The sequence below is a fragment of the Rhinoraja longicauda genome, chromosome 1, assembly GCF_053455715.1.
Source record: "Rhinoraja longicauda isolate Sanriku21f chromosome 1, sRhiLon1.1, whole genome shotgun sequence".
NCBI classification, from domain to species: domain Eukaryota; kingdom Metazoa; phylum Chordata; class Chondrichthyes; order Rajiformes; family Arhynchobatidae; genus Rhinoraja; species Rhinoraja longicauda.
Genome location: NC_135953.1, coordinates 24491174 through 24511297, shown reverse-complemented (window position 1 = coordinate 24511297; position 20124 = coordinate 24491174). Strand labels below are relative to the sequence as shown.

Here is a 20124-nt window from a genome sequence, read left to right as displayed (position 1 = left end):
TCAGCAATTTCGTCTTTTATAATTGACTCCAGCATCTTCCCCACCACTGATGTCAGACTAACTGGTCTATAATTTCCCGTTTTCTCTCTCCCTCCTTTCTTGAAAAGTGGGATAACATTAGCTAGGGGGATATTAGAGGTGTGCAGTGGGAGGGGAATTTCTTCAATATGCCAACATGGCCTTGAGAGACAATGGACTACCTCTATAACAGTCAACAGATGTGGACTTAACCAGATGCTCAAAGGTATTTTTCTCCCACTCCTTAACGACTACTGTCCGGTAGCACTCACACCGGTCATCACAAAGTGCTTCGAGAGACTGGTCCTGCAGCACATCAAAGCCAGCCTCCCACCCACCTTCGATCCACACCAGTTTGCCTAGAGCAAATAGGTCTACAGGGGATGCCATCGACACTGCTCTTCACACTGCACTGACCCACCTTGAACACCAGGGGAGCTATGTGAGGATGCTCTTCCTCGACTTCAGCTCTGCCTTTAACACGGTCATCCCGAGCAGACTGGTCACCAAACTTTCTGACCTTGGATTTTCCCAAACCATCTGCCAATGGATCAAGGACTTCCTGACCAACCGCCCCCAGACCGTCAAAATAGGCCCTCACCTCTCCTCCACCATTACACTGAGCACCGGCTCACCACAGGGCTGTGTGTTGAGCCCCATCCTTTACTCCCTCTACACTCACGACTGCGCCCCCACCCATCCCACCAACACCATCATCAAGTTCGCGGATGACACGACTGTGGTTGGACTCATCTCAGGAGGAGATGAGACAGCCTATCGGGATGAAATCCAAAGGCTGGCAGCATGGTGTTCAGTGAACAATCTTGTCCTGAACTCCTCCAAAACAAAGGAACTTATAATTGACTTCAGGAAATCCAGTGTAGAAGACGACCCACTCTACATCAATGGGGTCTGTGTGGAAAGGGTACCCGCTTTCAGGTTCCTGGGTACGCACATCGCAGAGGATCTTACCTGGTCTACCAACACCATCACCACAGTAAAGAAGGCACAGCAGAGACTCCACTTCCTGAGGATCCTCAGGAAAACCAACCTGCAGGAGAAGCTTATGATGTCCTTCTATCGCTGCTCCATCGAGTGTGCTGGCATACTGTATAACCACATGGTATGCCAGCTGCTCAGAAAAGGACAGGAAGGCCCTTCAGAGGGTCATCACGACGGCCCAGAAGATTATCGGCTGCTCACTGCCCTCCCTGGAGCACCTGTTCAGCCTAGGCTGCCTCAGTAGAGCAGGCAAAATAATAAAAGATCCATCCCACCCCGGCCACCGTCTGTTTGTTCATCTACCCTCTGGTCGACGTTTCAGGTCGATCAAATCCCGAACAAACAGACTTAAGAACAGTTTTTATCCCAGGGCCATACGAGAACTGAACACTACCTTCTGCACTAGGCAACACTGTTAAAAAATCTTTTGTCCTTAATATAATTGTATTTATTTGTTTTTGCATTTATTGCATATATGTTTGTACACACCGTCAGGATTGGCTATTTTTTAATTTCGTTGTACTCGTTGCAATGACAATAAATGAATATTATTATTATTATTATTATTATTATGGTGAAACATATCCAAGACAGAATAAAATGAAATAAGCAGCCTGTTGTGTGGAGTTAGTGAGCTTCTATTTGATCATTTATTCCAAGAAATGGGATGGTAAATTGAGGAAACTAATGCAAGTTTCTGATGCACCATATAAAGTCAAGTCTGAAAAACAATTTTCAGCCACCTTGAAAAAATCTTCATTGATTCACGGAACTGCCTGACTTGTGACTGCTAAAAATAGAGGAGGCGCTGCAGGCAAGCTGGTATGGTGCTCAATAGTTTTGAAGGGAGTATGCTAAAGTTTTAAACAGAGGGTTGTGAGTGCCTGGAATGCTACTGAGGGAGAGATTATAGTGGTATATTAGAGACTTTCAGATAGGCATATAGATATGCAAGAAATAGAGGGATATAGATTGTGTGCAGGTAGATCAGAGCTAGTCTTGGCATCATGTTTGGCACAGACAATGTGAACCAAAGGTGATAAAAATAAGAGAGTGTTCCAAATAAATTGTTATTCTAACTTATTATCAAGCTTGTGATCCATCTGTGGTAAAGGTCTTACCAGCCACCTCAACCCTCACAGAACTCAAATGGAGCAAGTCTGGTAAAATGATTTCCATGGCTGTTGCAATATCTTTAAATGCATAATCCTTCACACATCTGCATTCAATTAGAAATTTACCTATCTGTCCATTGATATCTTCCTGCAGACCTCAGCTGTCCTCATTGTTAATCCAATTTTTGTACCAGTGATAAAGTACCAATATATAAAATCATGAGAAGAATAGATTGGGTAGATGTAGAGTCTCTTGCCCAGAGGGCATAGGTTTAGGGTGACGGGGAAATTATTTAATAGGAATCTGAGGGGTAACATTTTCCACACCAAGAGTGGTGGGTATATGGTACAAGCTGCCAGAGGCGGTAGTTGAGGCAGGGACTACCCCAAAATTTAAGAAACAGTTATACAGATACATGGATTGGACAGGTTTGGAGGGATATGGATCAAACGCAGGAAGGTGGGACTAGCGGGGATGGGTGGGCAAGAGGACCTATTTCCACATTGTATCACTATGACAATCAACTTCATTGACACCTCATTTAAGACTGGAAAATGCAGATGCACCTTATCTCTGCTCCATATCCCTTTTACTGGACTAAAGGCATTTTATTTCAAATAGCAGTTGGGAACTCAAGAATTGAGGCATTGTTTAACCAGGATCCAATGTTGATCAAGTAAAGAAATGACAGGCAAACCAAACTTAAGTTCAAATTAGACACAGGCAGCAGAGTAATTTAAGGTCAACCAAAAAAGGGTAGAACAAGAGAGGTCTGCTTAAGGAAGAGATTTCATTGCATAACTAAAACTAGATCTCATTGCAAGATACTTATTCAAATCATGCTACTGTGTAACTGGAACACTAACAGGTGCAGATTAAAGAACTACTATTCGGATTAAGAGTAAACACAGTCACGCTACATTAAAATGTAAAGTATGTGAAAATTGTATATGCACATACTTGGCCAATAAACTTATTCATTATTAAACTTAGTACTTAACGCTGTGGTATCAGGTACAACATGAAAACTTGATTCATTAACTTGATCCAATACAAACTAAGCAAAGCAAGAGACAGGTTGCAGCTGCAAATTATTTATTGCAGTCCACACCTACAGAACATAATTGAATCAATCTACATTATTTGGAGATGTACAGTATTTCATAGTTATCTGAATTTAGATACTCTTTAAGAAAGAGGCTGTAAAAGTGAAAGAAATATTATACTTTGCAAACACTTTAGTTATACTAGATGCTTAAAAGAAAATGCATACATTATTTGCTCCAACCAAAACATCCAATGACATTTTGTTGGAATTGTTCTTCCCCAGACAAAGTTCCAGTGCTGCCTTGTGGTCATTGCCATCCGATCACCAAACAGTGACTCAAAGTAGCACACATCAGAATGCCTGACTTGCAATAATAAAGCCATGTTAAAGATCTGGTATTGAAATCACAAGTGTAAATTCTTAAATTTTGAATAACATTTAATTAATATGGACAGGTATGATTTGCACTATGAATTTTTTTCAGGTTTCTCCCTCACTCATATCTTAATTGAGCTCAATCAATTCGTGTGGCCTTGATTAATCTATTACATTGTCATAGTCCATTAGATGCCAAATTTGTTCCTTGTTTAGATTGAGAAGATATAGTCCCTTCCAGGGTGTTAATCTCTTGTGGAAAGGATGTTTATTTTCCATCCGCTCACCTATTAGCAGGCGATAATAAGAAATTAAACTCTGAACGAGCTCAAAAGTTGATTTGCGCCCAGACTTGGATCTGAACCATGTTTTATATTCCATTTTTAAAGGTTGAGCGTTGGTCTTCAAACTCAAATGTTTTCCTAAAATTAAATAGACTTATAGAATGAAAATTGGTATTCTGAATACATCTACATTAAGATTTTGCAACCCCCACCCCAATTCAAATAATTAAAATCCATGTGCGAGACAGGCACTCGGTCATCTTGGTGGAGCTCATTACTATTATTTCATTCTATCCCGTGTCACTGTATTTAATAAATACCATATTACAATGCGACTAATGTAAGAAAAAGGGCTGCCTTTACTATTTTTAGATATTTCAGACCTTTATCATTTTTTTTGAAGTAATCTAATAATACTTGGTTTTTAGTAGTCTCTAGATACAAATTGTGCCTAAGCATAGTGTAAAGAATCTGCGAAATGTGCACACATACACATCTAAAAAGGTTGCCAGCAATTCCTCCTTATCCTTTGGTAAAGTTTTAAAAACTTTACAATAGCAAATGCTTTGCAATTTAAATAATAGCTAGTAATCAGAAAGCACATCATTCCAGATTCAACATTTTAAAGAGGTGTGCAAAAAAGAAAAGCTTGTACTGGTGTAAACACCCATTACACTCCTAGATGGTCACACATTCAACATCACAGACAAGCAATTCAAATCTATGTGGTTTTGTTATAAACAGATTTAAATTGATAGTTTCCTATCTTCACTTTTAATTCCTGTAAAAATTACAAATGGTTCATAAGAGGTACACTTCATTTTACATTTGGTTTCACCTGAAATGGTGGCATTAATAACAGAAACCCATCAGCAGATGCAATCAAGAGCACCAAATAAAATAATTTGGATTTCAATAATGTGAAATATTCATAGACACAGTTTTGGGCATTTCTTTCTTTGCACCAATTTGGATATCAGTAAAAAGATGATCCTCGACACTAAAAACTTGTATATAATCATAATAACCCAAACTGAAAAAAAATCTATCAACACACTGTTCAAATTTAGGTTGCATCTGATAAGAATTTTTGCATTCTATAACACTGCTGGTGATAATGGTAGACGCAATTTCAGATAATGTAATTTATGAGGAACTATTTTAGGGCCAATTACATAAAGGATTAACACTATTGAACCGTCTTAAAAAATGAAGTTCAAAACATCCGTTTATACAGTGAGCTGTTAAAAACAATATAAAATTTAATTCTGTTGCAAATCTTAACAATATTCACCATCATCAAATGCTGAAAAAAAGCATATCTTACAGGGAACACCACTGAACAAACAAAGTTTGTCTTTTCTTGCTCACTCCTGTAACTGGTTAAAACATAATAGCTTAATTGGTGGGGATAAAGAAAACACAAGACAACAGATATTTCAGCGCTAGCTGCTGCTGAATAGCACATGGGGGAAAAAGTTCTGCCTTTTTAGTGTTACTATAAGACCTAGACTCCTACAAGGCTTTTTTTCTCCCTTTGATCAGAAGTGTTTCTTGAATCTCTTTTCTGATCATAAGATGTGCACATTCTGAAAACTTTGGCCAAACCAAGTTTATAAACAATGGCCACATGCAAAGAAAATTCAAAATTAAAAAATAAGGAAGCAAACTTATATTAATGGCGAAGAACACACTGTACAATATAAACAGCTCTCTGCACAGGAGATCTTTCATGGTGCAGTATATTTAAAAAATGAATAAAGTGCCAATAACAGGCAAATAAAGCCTGGATCTGTAAAGAGTAGCTAGAGATTGGCCAACTTGCTAGAATGCATGTATGTTGTTGCTATAGAACATTGCCACCCATCTATCTTTTAAAAAAAAGTTTTTTGGCTGCTCTGGAAATTTCTAAAATATAAATCAGAAACCATGCCTTTCCTCTAAATTAAAATACATCCCCTCCTTTACTTTGTGCTGCTTCTTGTACAGGCAGCAAAAACAATGGATTTTGAAAAATACATCTATATGCACTCCTATACTTTGTCCCACCCACCTCAGTCGCCACCACCCAGATACTTTCCACCGATTCCCCCCTTCCACCCTTACCACAGAAGTTCAATTAAAACTCAGAGGAAGTATTTAACTTTAAAAAACTGAATGGACTGTTGCTAAACCAAATTAAGCAATTTTCACAGAATTTAAATGTAGGAAATTATTCCTGATAATGAAAATACAGTCTGTAACTAATAATACAGGCTGTGACTTCAAAATATTTTAAAAAAAACAAAGACATAAGCTGGAATACTGGGTTTCTTGTCAGAGAACATAAACAGTAGTTTTGTTTGGGTTTTTTTTGCATACTTTTTCTGTTCTAAAATATGCTGAACAATGGTAAAAATCATTATTTTTTAAGCAAGGCAGAACGCTAGTCTTTTTCCCCACCCCACTCAAGCAAGACAGTGAGTGCCATAGAGCAACTCAGTCCAGGGGTTGTGGTTCTGCAATGGGCATGGTGTGAAGCACTTCATCCAGCAACTGAAGGGCACGATGTAGGTGGATTTCAATCCAGCAAGGCGTTTCCTTAATACTTTGTCTTGGGTAATCGGGTCCCCAGCCTTTAACAAAGCTCATCCTGAGAATGCACAGACGGCGCAGATCATCCACGCCAATTCCAGCTGCAGCAGATAAACCTGAAAATAAAACATATATTAATGCAAAAGGCATGCGTTATAAGTGTAAATGTGTCTTTAATTAACTCGGTGCAAAAGATAGTTAGAAAAGCAAAGGACTGGAAACCTACAATAGGTCAGTCAAATTATAATGTCTTGGCGTTTGCAGCTTTGGAGTCCGTCTGGCACACTCACCAATTCAACACGAATACTAATCAACAATAGCATGTGCACTTGTTTTGATATTACTTTTTTATTTTAATATTCTGGCAAGTCTGAGTACACAAACCTATGGGAGGCTTTCAATACTGAATATGGGACAGCCAATCCAGCAGAAATACTGATCAGGTGGATGATTAGTTCCAATTCATCTGGCTATTGCAAATAGCAATTAAACCATCTGAACATAAAACAATCGATGGGAACCATATAACTTTCTGAAAAGTGTGGGGCAAGTTTTTCTTTATACAGAGGAGTGGATGGCTGGAACGTGCTGCTACGGGAGGTAGTGGAGGCAGATATGATAGTTGCATTTAAGAGTCTTTTAGATGGGAACACGAGTATGCAGGGAATTGAGGGTTATTGATCACATGTATGCAGAGAAGATGAACAAACTTTGCCATGTTTGGCATGCATTTTGTGGGCCAAAGGGACATTTGGCACTGTTCTACGTTTTATGATTTGTGAAGTTATGGAGAAGAGTGAGGTGAGCACAGACTGAAAAAAATCTTATTCTTGTGCTGTAAAATTATGCAATTCCATTCATGAGAGTTATTGACGATATTGCATGTTTAAAAAAAATGCCCTAGTCCTCAAATTCAGTTTTTGAAATTTGAAATGTTGGGATTTGAAATTTTAACTGGCCTGTATGATAAATAACAAAGAAGACTTGGTGTCCGCTTTGTGAGGTCTATATGAAAGGAATAGATGATCCTTAATGAGATGGACCAATGCCCACTGATGTATGGTGTCACTGTTAATCACCATTTCCTGTTTTTCTGTAGAAGATTTGGCGTTCAAGACTAGATGGTCATCTTTTTTTTTTTTTTTGATTTCCCATTGTATTTTGGAAAATGAGAATGTGGAAGGAGGCTGTGGTAGTGCTGGCCGTGTTTTGTTTTTGCACGTTGCTGATTTGTTTGTTCACACAGAACAGTACAGCATAGGAGCAGGCCCTTTGGCCAGTGTCTGTGCCAAGCATGATGCCAAATTAAACTAATCTCCTCTGCTTGCAAATGATCCATGTCCAGACATTCCCTGCATATCCATGTGCCTATCTAGAAGTCTCTTAAACACCACTATAGTGATTGCTTCCACCGCCATTCCTGGCAGTACGGTCCAGGCACTCAACATTCTCTGTAAAAAATCTTGCCCAGCACATCACCTTTGAAGTTTATCCTGTCCTTAAATCTATGCCTTCTAGTCTCTGACATTTCCAATCTGGGAGAAAGGTTCTCTGGTCTATCTTATGTATGCCTCCCATAGTTTTAAATACTTCTATCAGGTCTCCCATCAACCTGTGCCCAAGAAAACAACCCAGGTTTGTACCATCTAGTTCCAGATTTCCCAATCCTGATACTCTGGAAAAAAGATTGACCATCTATCCCATCCATGTCCCTCAATTTTATAAACTACCGCAATGATGAATGAGAATGAAAAAACTTGGTCATCAAAGTAGTGGCTCTGATGGGGACCTCCATGTATGCAGCTATATATTCAGGGAAAATACAAAAGCGCAAGTGACATGGTATCTTACTAATAGCTGGGGCAATTCCTCCCACTGAACCAGGTCCAGGAATGTTTCCAGCAACGGCTGCTGCCTGGGCAGCTGCTGCAGCCTGAGCCGTAGCAGCCTGTTGTTGCATCTGACGGTGACACTGTCGCAAATCAAACACCTGAAACGCAAACAAAATGGATTTTAAAATGACTGGAGGAAATACTTCAAAATACATTGAGAAGGAATTCCATTGGCCTATGTGAGGAAGATTCGCTCCACAAACAAACCCAACATCTCAAAACCACTCAAACCAAAACCCGTAATCAAACTCCAAGACCTGTGCTCAAATTGCAGAACTGATATTATGCTGGTTACAGTGCAGAGATAAGCAGCTAATGCTAAAGAAGTGACCAGAATAACAAGTACTTAGCTTTCATCTCTGAGCAAACTACATTTATTTAGAATAGAACTCACCAAATTGGCCACTTAAAGGCTCAATCCGATTCAGTGATGTTCCACAATGATACAGTATATTGGTGGGACACTTCAATGTCCATTCCCAAAATGGCATGTTATCATCATCACTGGCCAACCTCAATGGGTACTGCTATTTTTATTTTGTTGAAATGCTTTGTATTTTCAATGCAGTTCTGAGAGTTGGGACAGATTCCATTACCCCAGGAAAAGCACCAGGTAAAATACTGCACCATATCCATGCCATTCTGGAAGTCATTTATTTTGTCAATGTTTGAGCAAAGACTACAAGGATGGTTTGACCCGAATAGGTGCAGCAAAAATTAAACTGGCTATCTGTCAGCAATAGCATCCATTATTTTAGGAATAATTGAGAATTGACTGATGGGCAGTGACTAGCAGGATCAGATTTGCATACTCTCTGGGGAAGGGCATACTTATACACCTCCACTTTGTTGTGGAGCAAAATTGAAACACATTGGCTGGAGGCCGGCTTCGCTAGAGCATAAATCTTCAGCACTACATCAAGGATGTTATTGGGGTCTTTACTACAACTAACACACTGATCATATTTTCCAGTTCAGTGGAGCAAATCATATTGGCTTCTACAATCATGGGAAACTCAGAATTAGGCCAACGATGATTATCTTCTGTGTTTCTGATAAAAAAATATGGTGGGAAATGCTATACGCAATCTATTGCACTTAGGTGTTCCGTTGCTCCACTTTCTTTAAGGATGGTGAGTTTTGATGAAAAGTTATAAAGCTGTAATGTTAATTATGTTTGCTCTCTGCAAATCCTGCCTTATCTGCTGAATATTTCAATTTGAGATTATATGGAGCCTTCTTAGATTAGTTTGATTAGAGATAGTCTGAGGGTCTCCAATGAGGTGGAGGACCTCTCTCTAGGTGGTGATAGGCTGGTTCAGTTGACTGATAACAGCTGGAAAGAAAGTGTCCTTGAATCTGGAGGATTTCTGTACCTCTTGATGGGAGAGGGGAAAGAGGTAGAGGGGACAGAGGCTGAGACTCATGCTTGACTATGCTGGTGGCCTTGCCGAGGCAGTGTGACGTGTAGATGGAGTCAATCGAAGGGAGGTTGGATTATGCGATGGTCTGGGCTGTGTCCACAATTCTTTCTCTCCAATTAAGTAATTACCCATAAATCATGCTGACTCGAGTTAGGTTACACTCTGACAGAACACAATTCTCTTACTGTTGAGACCCCAGAAGCGCTGTGGAAGACGTCTGAATTGTTGACCTGTCATCAATACCATTTAGTACAACTATAGCATCACACAAATACCACAGGCATCTTCCTTGTATTGATCTGTCTTGCCAATACTTTCATGAACAGACTCAACTGGAATAGCTAGATTAATGAAACCGAGTACAAGTATGTTTTCCCCTCATCCAAGTGAGCAGAGTTTAAACTAATTTGGCAGGGGAGTGGGAAGCATAGCAACAGAGCAGCAGGTGAGGAAAAACTGCAACGAAAACAAAGTCTGGTGGGCAGAGTAGACAGAGGCAAGTTAAGAAGTTTGGAAGGGCCAGCACACTCAACTGCGATTACTTTAATGCAAGGAGCCTCACAGGTCAAATCAGATGAGATTGGAGCATGGATGGTGAGCGGGAAAGCAACAGATGATAAACTGGTGGTTGGAAGATCGAAGGGCATGTTGGATGGGGAAAGAGAAATCTTTTAAAGAAAATTCCATAATTTCCTTGTCCCCAGTTTCAAAACAAAACAGCTATCAATCAAATAAAATAAAATACTCAGCAATTAGGCAGGTTATGTGGTGAAAGAAAGGGTTAATGTTTCAGGTCAATATTCTTTCAGAGGGAAAGTTGGTGTGGGTGCGTTAAATATTTTCTGTTGAAATTTCAGATTTCCAGTATTTTTTTGCTTTTAGAGAGCTAAAAACGAACCCCTGCGTGAAGGATTCTGATATACTATCTAATTCCCATGACAACAAAAGATCTCTAAACTAAAGGATTTGTTGTACATTCTGTGCTTTCTGACAATGCTTGCATCCAAAAGAATGATTAATGAACATTTGACAAATAGAATGTGTAGTTCTGAAATTTGTTAGTTTCTCTCAGATTCTTAACTAAAATTCTTGCCTCGTGTCAAACAGGAGCAATAGTGCTTAAATGCCCAAAATTCAAAGATATGCCATATGGAAATTGTTCAATGATTTAAGAAGTGAAAATGGACATGAAAGAAGGGATGACGCCCCAGAACTGGGCAACACCTAGAGAAGAGTTGAGCATAGGAGCAAAGAGGTCCTTCTGCAGTGAGTTGAGTATAGGAGCAAAGAGGTCCTTCTGCAGTGAGTTGAGTATAAAAGCAAAGAGGTCCTTCTGCAGTGAGTTGAGTATAGGAGCAAAGAGGTCCTTCTGCAGTTGTACAGGGCCCTAGTGAGACCACACCTGGAGTACTGTGTGCAGTTTTGGTTTCCAAATTTGAGGAAGGATATTCTTGCTAATTCCCGGAATGGCAGGACTATCATATGTCATATGTTGAAAGACTGGAGCTTGTATACACTGGAATTTAGGATGAGAGGAGATCTTATCGAAACGTATAAGATTATTAAGGGGTTGGACACGTTAGAGGCAGGAAACATGTTCCCAATGTTGGGGGAGTCCAGAACAAGGGGCCAAAGTTTAAGAATAAGGGGTAGGCCATTTAGAACTGAGATGAGGAAAAGCTTTTTCAGTCAGAGAGTTGTGAATCTGTGGAATTCTCTGCCTCAGAAGGCAGTGGAGGCCAATTCTCTGAATGCATTCAAGAGAGAGCTGGATAGAGCTCTTAAGGATAGCGGAGTCAGGGGGTATGGGGAGAAGGCAGGAACGGGGTACTGATTGAGAATGATCAGCGATGATCACATTGAATGGCAGTGCTGGCTCGAAGGGCCGAATGGCCTCCTCCTGCACCTATTGTCTATTGAGAAATAATGACAAGAGCAGAATGAGGTTTTCTTTTTTTCCCCAAAAGACTGCATTGAACATTTTATGAAGACGAATTTTGTTGTAGATATTATGAAACAGAGATATTGAAAAAATATTTACCATATATAAAATCAAAATAGCAGTAAATCCAATTTAACAAACCTTAATGTATGCACTAGGGTAAATCTTATGAACAGCATCTCCAGGTGCACGGCCAGCTTCTCGATCCAAATAGTAGCTCTGCACAAAAACCGCATGATCACTCAAACATCGTACCCAAACGTCTCCTTCCCCTTTGCATTCTAATTGCACGCCTTTTCCAATGTGTAACCTAGTAAAAAGGAAATCAAGGTGGATTAAGTATCAGATGATAAAAGGAAATAAGAGATTAATAAAGTGTATACACTCGTACTATTGACCTGCAAATATATTAAATCTGTGTAATATCTTGCATTTGGAATAAAAAAGACTTCTGCCTTTCATGATTTTTCAGTTCAGCCAGGCATAAATAAAATAAGACAGAATCCAGTAGATGCAGTTAATTTCAAAAACCATTATATCAGAAATATGTAGCTGTTCAAGTTGCCTCAAACGGTTGAATTTGTAAATGCGTCGGAGTTGTGCTACTGATCAGGGAAACTGTCACTGCGACACTCAGAGAGGACATGGTTAGTCTGCTGAGGCAATATGGGTAGAGCTTAGAAATAAGAAAGGTGCAATCACTCTAATGGGATTGTACTACAGTGCCAACCCTCTCACACTTAATAGTGGGACATAGAGGAACCGATATGTGGACAGATTACCAAAATATGCCAAAGCAACAGGGTTGTCTTAGTGGGTAACTTTAACTTCCTCAATATTGATTAGGACTTACTCAAAGACTTAGACGTGCAGAATTTGTGAGATGCATTCAAGACGTTTTCTTGGAACAGTATGTGGATAGTCCAACCCGAGAAGTGAACATACTGGACCTTGGGTTGCAAAATGAGGCTGGCCAGGTGACTGGTGTTCAATGGAAAAGGATTTGGGATAGTGATCACAACTCTATAGATTTTAAGAATATTTTGAATAGAGAGAAGGTTGGACCTTGCGTAGCTAATGTTATTCCTTTATTTAAGAGAAGTAGAGAAAATCCAGGCATTTATCGGCCAGTAAGCTTCACATCAGTGGTAGGGAAGCTATTGGCGAGGATTCTTTAGGATAGGATTCTTTAGGATAGGATTTACTCCCATTTGGAAGAGAATGAGTTAATTAAGGACAGTAAGTATGGCTTTGTACACGGTAGGTCATGTCTTTCAGACTTGATTTGAAGTTTTTTTGAGGAGGTGATAAAGGTAATAGATGATAGTAAGGCAGTGGATGTTGACTTCGTGGATTTTTAGAAAGGCATAGGATAAAAGAGCCCCATGGAAGGTGATCCAGAGGTTAAGATGCATGCGATAATCGGTGACTTGGTCCTTTGGATTTAGAACTAGCTTACTTATAGAAGACAGGGGATTGTGGTAGAAGGACAATATTCAGGCAGATCTGTGACAGTGAAGAGGGGTCTCGACCCAAAACATCACCCATTCATTCCCTCCAGAGATGCTGCCTGTCCCACTGAGTTACTCCAGCATTTTGTGTCTATCTTGTGTGACCAGTGGATTTCCACAGAGGTTTGTGCTGGGACCTCTGTTGTTTGTGATATGTATAAATGACTTGGACATAAACATATGCAGGTTGGTTAGTAAGTTTACAGATAGAGTTGCAACCTGTGAGGAAAACCACAAGGTATACAGTGGGATATAGATCAGCTGCAGAAATATGCGGAGAAATGGCAAATCCAAGCAAGTGTTTGGTGTTGCACTTTGGGTGGTCGGGTGGAAGGGGAAAATATATAATTAATGCCATGACCCTCAACACCATTGATTTACGGAAGAATCTTGGGATCGAAGTCCCTTCCTTCCCGAAAGTGGCAACATAAATAGATAGTGGTAAAGAATGCATATGGTATGCTTGCTTTCATAGTTGGGGTATTTAGTATAAGAGTCAGGAAGTCATGGTACAGCTTCATAGGACGTTGGTTAAGCCGCATTTGATTTCAGAGAGACCTGATAGAAGTATATAAAATTATGAGAGGCATATAGGGCATAGATTTAGGTGAGGGGGGGGGGGCAAAGTTTAAAGATGTGTGGGGCAGGGGTTTGTTTTCCAAAGTGTGATGGGTGCCTGACACCTGCTGCTAGGGTTGGCTGTTGAGACAGATACAATAGTGGCATTTTAAAGACTATTAGATAGGCATCTGGATATGCAGGGAATGGCGGGACATAGATTAAACACAGCTAGATAAAAGATAGTCTTGACATCATGTTTGGCACAGACATGGTTCCATGTTCAATTCTAATTATTCATCCCTGAAGGACTTCAGATTATTAATTAACTATTTCTCTTGCACAATAATAGATCTAAAATAGCTTGCTGCTTCTTTGATTCTGCAATATATTGATTGGGAAGACCATCTCCTGCTGACTCCATGAATTCATCCCCAACATTAATACTGATAATTATGGTTTGTCCATTCTCTATATGTAGGCTAATTTTCCATAATTACTTGATTCTCCTTGTTATATGCACTTCTAATTTTGCAATTTATACCATATGCAACATTATCTTTAATATTTGAACAACCGCCACTGATATTTTCTGCCCCTTTGGTTTCCCAAAACTCCACCGAATCACAAACAAAGTATTACCAAATAACTTTAAAATATGGAAAGGGGAGATAAAAAGATTGTGGTGAGGTTGAGAAATCAGAAGCATTGTCAAAAGAGAAACATTATAGGCACAGGGAAAACCAAGGTAGTTAATGCACAAAAAGATTTAAATAAACTCTGCAAAACCTGCATTAATGCCACCAGGTTTATATTTATTTTCCAAGAAAATAGTAGGAAGTGCACAATTGTGGAGAGCTATCTTGTAGTGCTATTGAAACATTCCTAAATACATTAAGCCATTGAAAATTTCCACTGAGTACTGCTTTTTAAAAAACTTTTCAAATAATGTGCAATCTGGATCATCTGTTACCATTTGCCTTCCACGTGTTTTTACCTGGCTCTTTCAATTGCTTCGGTTCTGTGAACATTGGAGAGCTGGCCCAGGCAGAAGCGATCACCCCCAGAAGGATCCACATATCCATCCACAGTGACCACAGGACAGCTACTTGGGACCTTGAATGTTTCTCCTACCTGCACGTCCATTTCAAAGTAGGCAATAGAGCACCAGTATTCAGGAACTAGAAAATGGATTGCATAGATATTTGAAATACTTAAGCACTTTTAAGATTTTGAAGTAACAGTAAACAGTAATCATTCAGCAAACTAAAAATTAAATGGGAACCCAACAAAGTTAAGTATTTCATATCTAGAATTGTCAAATTTGTAATTTAAAACATAAGATGCACATTTCAGAAGACCCATTCAAATTACGTGTTACAAATACAGTTTTCAGATAAGACAGATGGATGTTACCACATCCCCAACAACAATCAGGAAATGCTTGGGATGATACCACCCTTCATGATTCTGCCATACATCAAATCCCAATAACAATTCAACTAATCCAAATGAATTTGCCTCCACAAATGAATCTAATGCAGACTGAATTCCAGTGTTCCCACACCCACATAGCAACGCACAATTCAGTTCAGTTTCAACAAATCACAGAAATTTTGTGGAAATTATTTGATGTTTCATATCCATGACAGCTGTAAATCGAGATTAAAGAAGGCATAAGGGACAGTAAATGCTGAAATCTGCAGCAAAGAAGAAAGTTGCTGGAGTCAAGCAGCATCTGTAGAGGAAAGGAACTGTTGACGATTTGGGTCGAGACTCGTCATGTTACTGGAAGAGAAGAGAGGACGTAGCCAGTCTAAAGATATGGGAGGAAGGGGTGGTACAAGGGTGGAATAGGTGGATACAGAAGGGGTTGATAGATACACAACAGTCAGGTGGAGTGAAGATAACGAAAGAGGCTGAGAGGTGATGTAAAGAATAAAAAGATCAAGGTTCAGGAATATGATGGGAAAGGGCCTTGAGTGGAACTGAACAAGGAGAGGTGGGTGGAACGTGGGAACATCAGAGGGAGGGGAGGGTTGAGCAGTAGGAGTGGGAAGAGGATCCATTGGAAAGAAAGTATGGGTGATGGAATAGGATTAGGCTTAGGCAAATACCTGGACTTGGACTACATCTAAATCAGCTGCACTTTTCAGATAAGATTCAAATTTTAAGTAACCATTAATAAGTAAAAATGAGGAAAGACAACGTGATTGTCAGATTTAGTTTTTACTAACCTGGATGATTGGATATGGGTGGCTGGTAGGCAAGTTCATTATGTATTGCCCCTAAGAAAAGAAAGTGGTGTGTAATTAAATAATTTAAATATACATAAACAACATAATTAATATAAAAGCTTTCTTTCTGAGAGTCTGATCAAAAATGAAAACTTTATTCATTTAGCATCACCCATAGTTTCTGTCATTCTGACAAACTCTCGCAAACAACATATTGTTAAAGAGTCTCACTGTGTTAATACATTGCTTTAATCAGCAGTATCTCCAGGTAGAATAGCCACACATGTGTGAAAATAATTCTAGCCCATTTATTGCAGTCCTGAGGGCAAAGAAGTCCCTTTGTACATAATTGCTTCTTTTACTATATTTCAATATGGTAAATATCTACAATATGTCACCCTTAATAGAATCATAGAGCACAGAAACGGGTCCTTCGGCCGATCAAGTCTGTAATGGCTATTAACCATCTAATTTACACAAAATCCAATCCCATTTTATTCTCTTTACATTCGACAGGTAAATGAATTAATTGATGGTATGTACTAAAGTAAAAAAATTAGATTGGAAAATTTCTTCTAATTACAGGTCATCAAGATAGGACATCAACATGAAATATTAAGCATGTTTCTTTTTCCACAGATACTGCCTGACCTGCTAACTATTTCCAATATTTTCTGGGGTTTATTCAGATTTCCAGGTTCTACAGTATTTTTGGATTTTTGATTGTTTCATTTTAGCTGTAATGTCCAAACTATGTGAAATATGTCCATTTTCAGATGGCTTTCGCAGGGTGTCAGTCACACAATTGTTACAGAAGATTAAGAATTATGGGATTACCAATGTAATAGCATCAAGGCTTGAATAACCGGCACAATAAATGTGTCATTTGTGATAGTGGGTCACAACTGGCATTATTGTATCAATAAATGTAAATCTTCCAATTATACTGACAACACAGTGAACTGTGAAGAAAATGAAACGAGTTAGCATTTCCAACAGGCTCTGAAAGTGACATCGCAGATAGATAAAACGGTGAAAAAGGCTTCTGACATGCTACAAATTGAATGCAGAATTGGGGACATTATGTAACTCAGCGGGACAGGCAGCATCTCTGGAGAGAAGGAATGGGCGACGTTTCAGGTCGAGACTCAGTCTGAAAAAGGGTTTCGACCCGAAACGTCGCCCATTCCTTTTCTCCAGATGCTGCCTGTCCCGGGAGTTACTCCAGCATTTTGTGTCTACCTTTGATTTAAACCAGCATCTGCAGTTCTTTCCTACACAGTGGGGACATTATGTTACAGTTGTACAAGATTTTGGTGAGGTCCGCAGTTGGAATATTGTGTTCAATTTTAATGACCCTGCTAGAGGAAAGATGCCATTAAGCTGGAAAGAATACAGAGAAGATATTTGAGGATGTTGCCAAGACTCAAAGCCTGACACTATAGGACCCATATCACGTGACCATACTCTCATTTTACTCCTACTATTAGGATGAAAATATAGGAATCTACAAAATGTGAATTTTAGGTTCTTCCCAACCATCAAACTCTTGAACACTACAAACACTAACTCAACTATGAACTGTCTTGGTTGCAGTGAAGACTTCAGGCTTTTGTACTGATATTAGAATTATTCTTTTTTTTTTTATTGTGACCAATGAATAACTGGGTGGCGTCACCAGCAGTGGCTGCCTTGCCAACAGTCTGTCTGTCCTTTTTTGTTATTTTTTCAAGTTTCACAGTACCTTAATTGGTACATGTGACAATAAACTGACCTTGAATACTGTGTTTAGAAGCCTATTATGCTGCTGCAAGTAGGAATTAGATTTTTGTGTTGTCGGTGCATGTTACAATTAAACTCTTGAGGTGTATAAAACTATAAGAAGAAAAGTTAGGGTGAATGCACAGAATCCTTTTCCAAGGGTTGGGGAACCAAGAGCTAGAGGGCAAAGGTTTAAGGTAAGAGGGGGAAGATTTAACAGGAAGTTATGTTTTCTTATTTTCTTTTGTAATCATGAAAGGAAAAATAATGTACAAATTTAGATCCAAAAAGATTTTGTTAACAGTAAAAATTCAAAGATGGTAAAATAGTACTAAATACAGGGACTCCAATTCACACAAAGAAGCTGAAATATAATGCATCTGCGGTGGTAAGTTTCCAACTCATCATTTCAACTAACATTGGGTTATCCTACAAACAAACAAAATCATGCTGCAATTAAAAATTTAAGAGATAAACTAAACCATTTGCTCTTGGCAAAAAAATATAAAAACATTTCATTCATTTCCTACTGGAAGATGCAGGGCTAACCACATTTTTTCTTGATCAGCATGCTTCTTGCATGATAACTTACAGTAATGGCCAGTATGGTGTATAGGGGTATGGTGCTGAAGATGTCCATTCTGGTGATGAGGCATGTTAGGGGTAAATGTTGCTGTTCTGTTTCCTGTCCAAGTTGTAGTGCTATCTGTTAAATTATAAATTGGGAAGTTATAGTTAGATATGAATGTTTACACCAATTAAATCGAACATTTAGTTCACAAATGTAATAAACAGTTTTGAATCTTTAAATCTGTAAATATTGGTGAGAAAAAATAATGTAAAGTTAAAATATTTGAAACAGGTATAATAAGTATTCACGTGCAATTTAACCATGATGTGTCAATACAATCCATACATTAAATGAAACATTGAAAGTATGATGGATAGCTTTACCTGTCTTTAACATGTACACCTCCAGGTCAAGGTGATAAGCATGGATTTGTAAAAAAACATCACCCGAACAAACCTATGTCAAAACGACTGATATAGAAACATAGGAAATAGGTGCAGGAGGAGGCCATTTGGCCCTTCAAGCCAGCACCACTGTTTTTGTTACCTTCTGTTGTCCTTTGAAAGTTCCCAATCCTCTGGCTTCTCGCTACTCTTTGCTATCTTATACATCTTATTTTTTAGTTTTATTCCATCTCTAACTTCCCTTGTCAGCTACGGTTGCCTCTTACGCCCCTTAGAATCTTTCTTGCTCTTTGGAATGAAATTATCCTGCATCTTCTGGAATATGCCTAGAAATTCCTGCCATTGCAGGAATTCCACCGTCATTCCTGCTAGAATCCTTTTCCTGTCGACCTTGGCCAGCTCCTCTCTCATGCCTTCATAGTCCCCTTTGTTCAACTGCAACACTGACACTTCTGATTTAACCTTCTCCCTCTCAAATTGCGGATTAAAACTAATCATATTATGGTCACTACTTCCAAGCGGTTCCTTTACCTTGAGTTCCTTTATTAAATCTGATTCATTGGACAATAAATCCAGAATTGCCTTCTCTCTGGTCGGCTCCAGTGCAAGCTGCTCTAAGAAACCATCTCGGAGGCACTCTACAAACTCCCTTTCTTGGGGTCCACAACCAACCTGATTTTCCCAGTCCACCTGCATATAGAAATCCCCCTTAACCACAGTGGCATTACCTTTGTTACATGCTAGTTTCAACTCCTGTTGCAACTTACACCCCATATCCAGGCTACTGTTTGAGGGGCTGTAGATAACTCCCATTAGTGTCTTCTTACCTTTACAATTCCTCAATTCTGTCCACAGTGACTCTACATCGTCAGTCCCTTTGTCACTCCTCGCAAGGGACTGAATTTCATCCCTCACCAACAGAGCTACCCCACCTCCTCTGCCCATCTGCCTGTCCTTTCCATAGGACGTATGACCCTGAATATTCAGTTCCCAGGTCCGATCCTCCTGCAGCCATGTCTCTGTAATCTCCACAATGTCATATCTACCAATCTCCAACTGAGCCTCAAGCTCAAACACTTTACTTCTTATACAGTGCATTCAGAAAGTATTCAGTCCACTTCACTTTTTCCACATTTTGTTATGTTACAGCCTTATTTTAAAATGGATTAAATTCTTTTTTTTTTATCATCAATCTTCACATAATACCCATAATAAAAAAGCGAAAACAGGTGTTTAGAAATGTTTGCAAAGTAATTAAAAAGAAATAACTGAAATATCACATTTACTCAGTACTTTCTTGAGGCACCTTTGGCAGCGATTACAGCCTCAAGTCTTCTTGGATATGACACTACAAGCTTGGCACACCTGTATTTGGGTAATTTCTCCCACTCTTCTCTGCAGATCCTC

The 20124-nt window shown here is 39.1% G+C and overlaps 1 protein-coding gene across 3 annotated transcripts in view; it reads right to left on the bottom strand.

The window, feature by feature from the left end:
* Nucleotides 1–3220: 3220 nt before the first annotated feature.
* The window catches only part of smad4b (SMAD family member 4b), a 75813-nt gene continuing 58909 nt past the window's right edge, over nt 3221–20124 (bottom strand). For all 3 annotated transcript variants that reach the window (XM_078421037.1, XM_078420955.1, XM_078421113.1), the window contains 6 exons: nt 18335–18448; nt 15982–16032; nt 14742–14925; nt 11817–11985; nt 8269–8407; nt 3221–6533 (listed from right to left, as the gene is read on the bottom strand). In XM_078421037.1, coding sequence (XP_078277163.1) covers nt 6322–6533; nt 8269–8407; nt 11817–11985; nt 14742–14925; nt 15982–16032; nt 18335–18448 — 869 coding nt within the window. In that variant the 3' untranslated portion in view covers nt 3221–6321. The remainder of the gene's footprint in view (nt 6534–8268; nt 8408–11816; nt 11986–14741; nt 14926–15981; nt 16033–18334; nt 18449–20124) is intronic.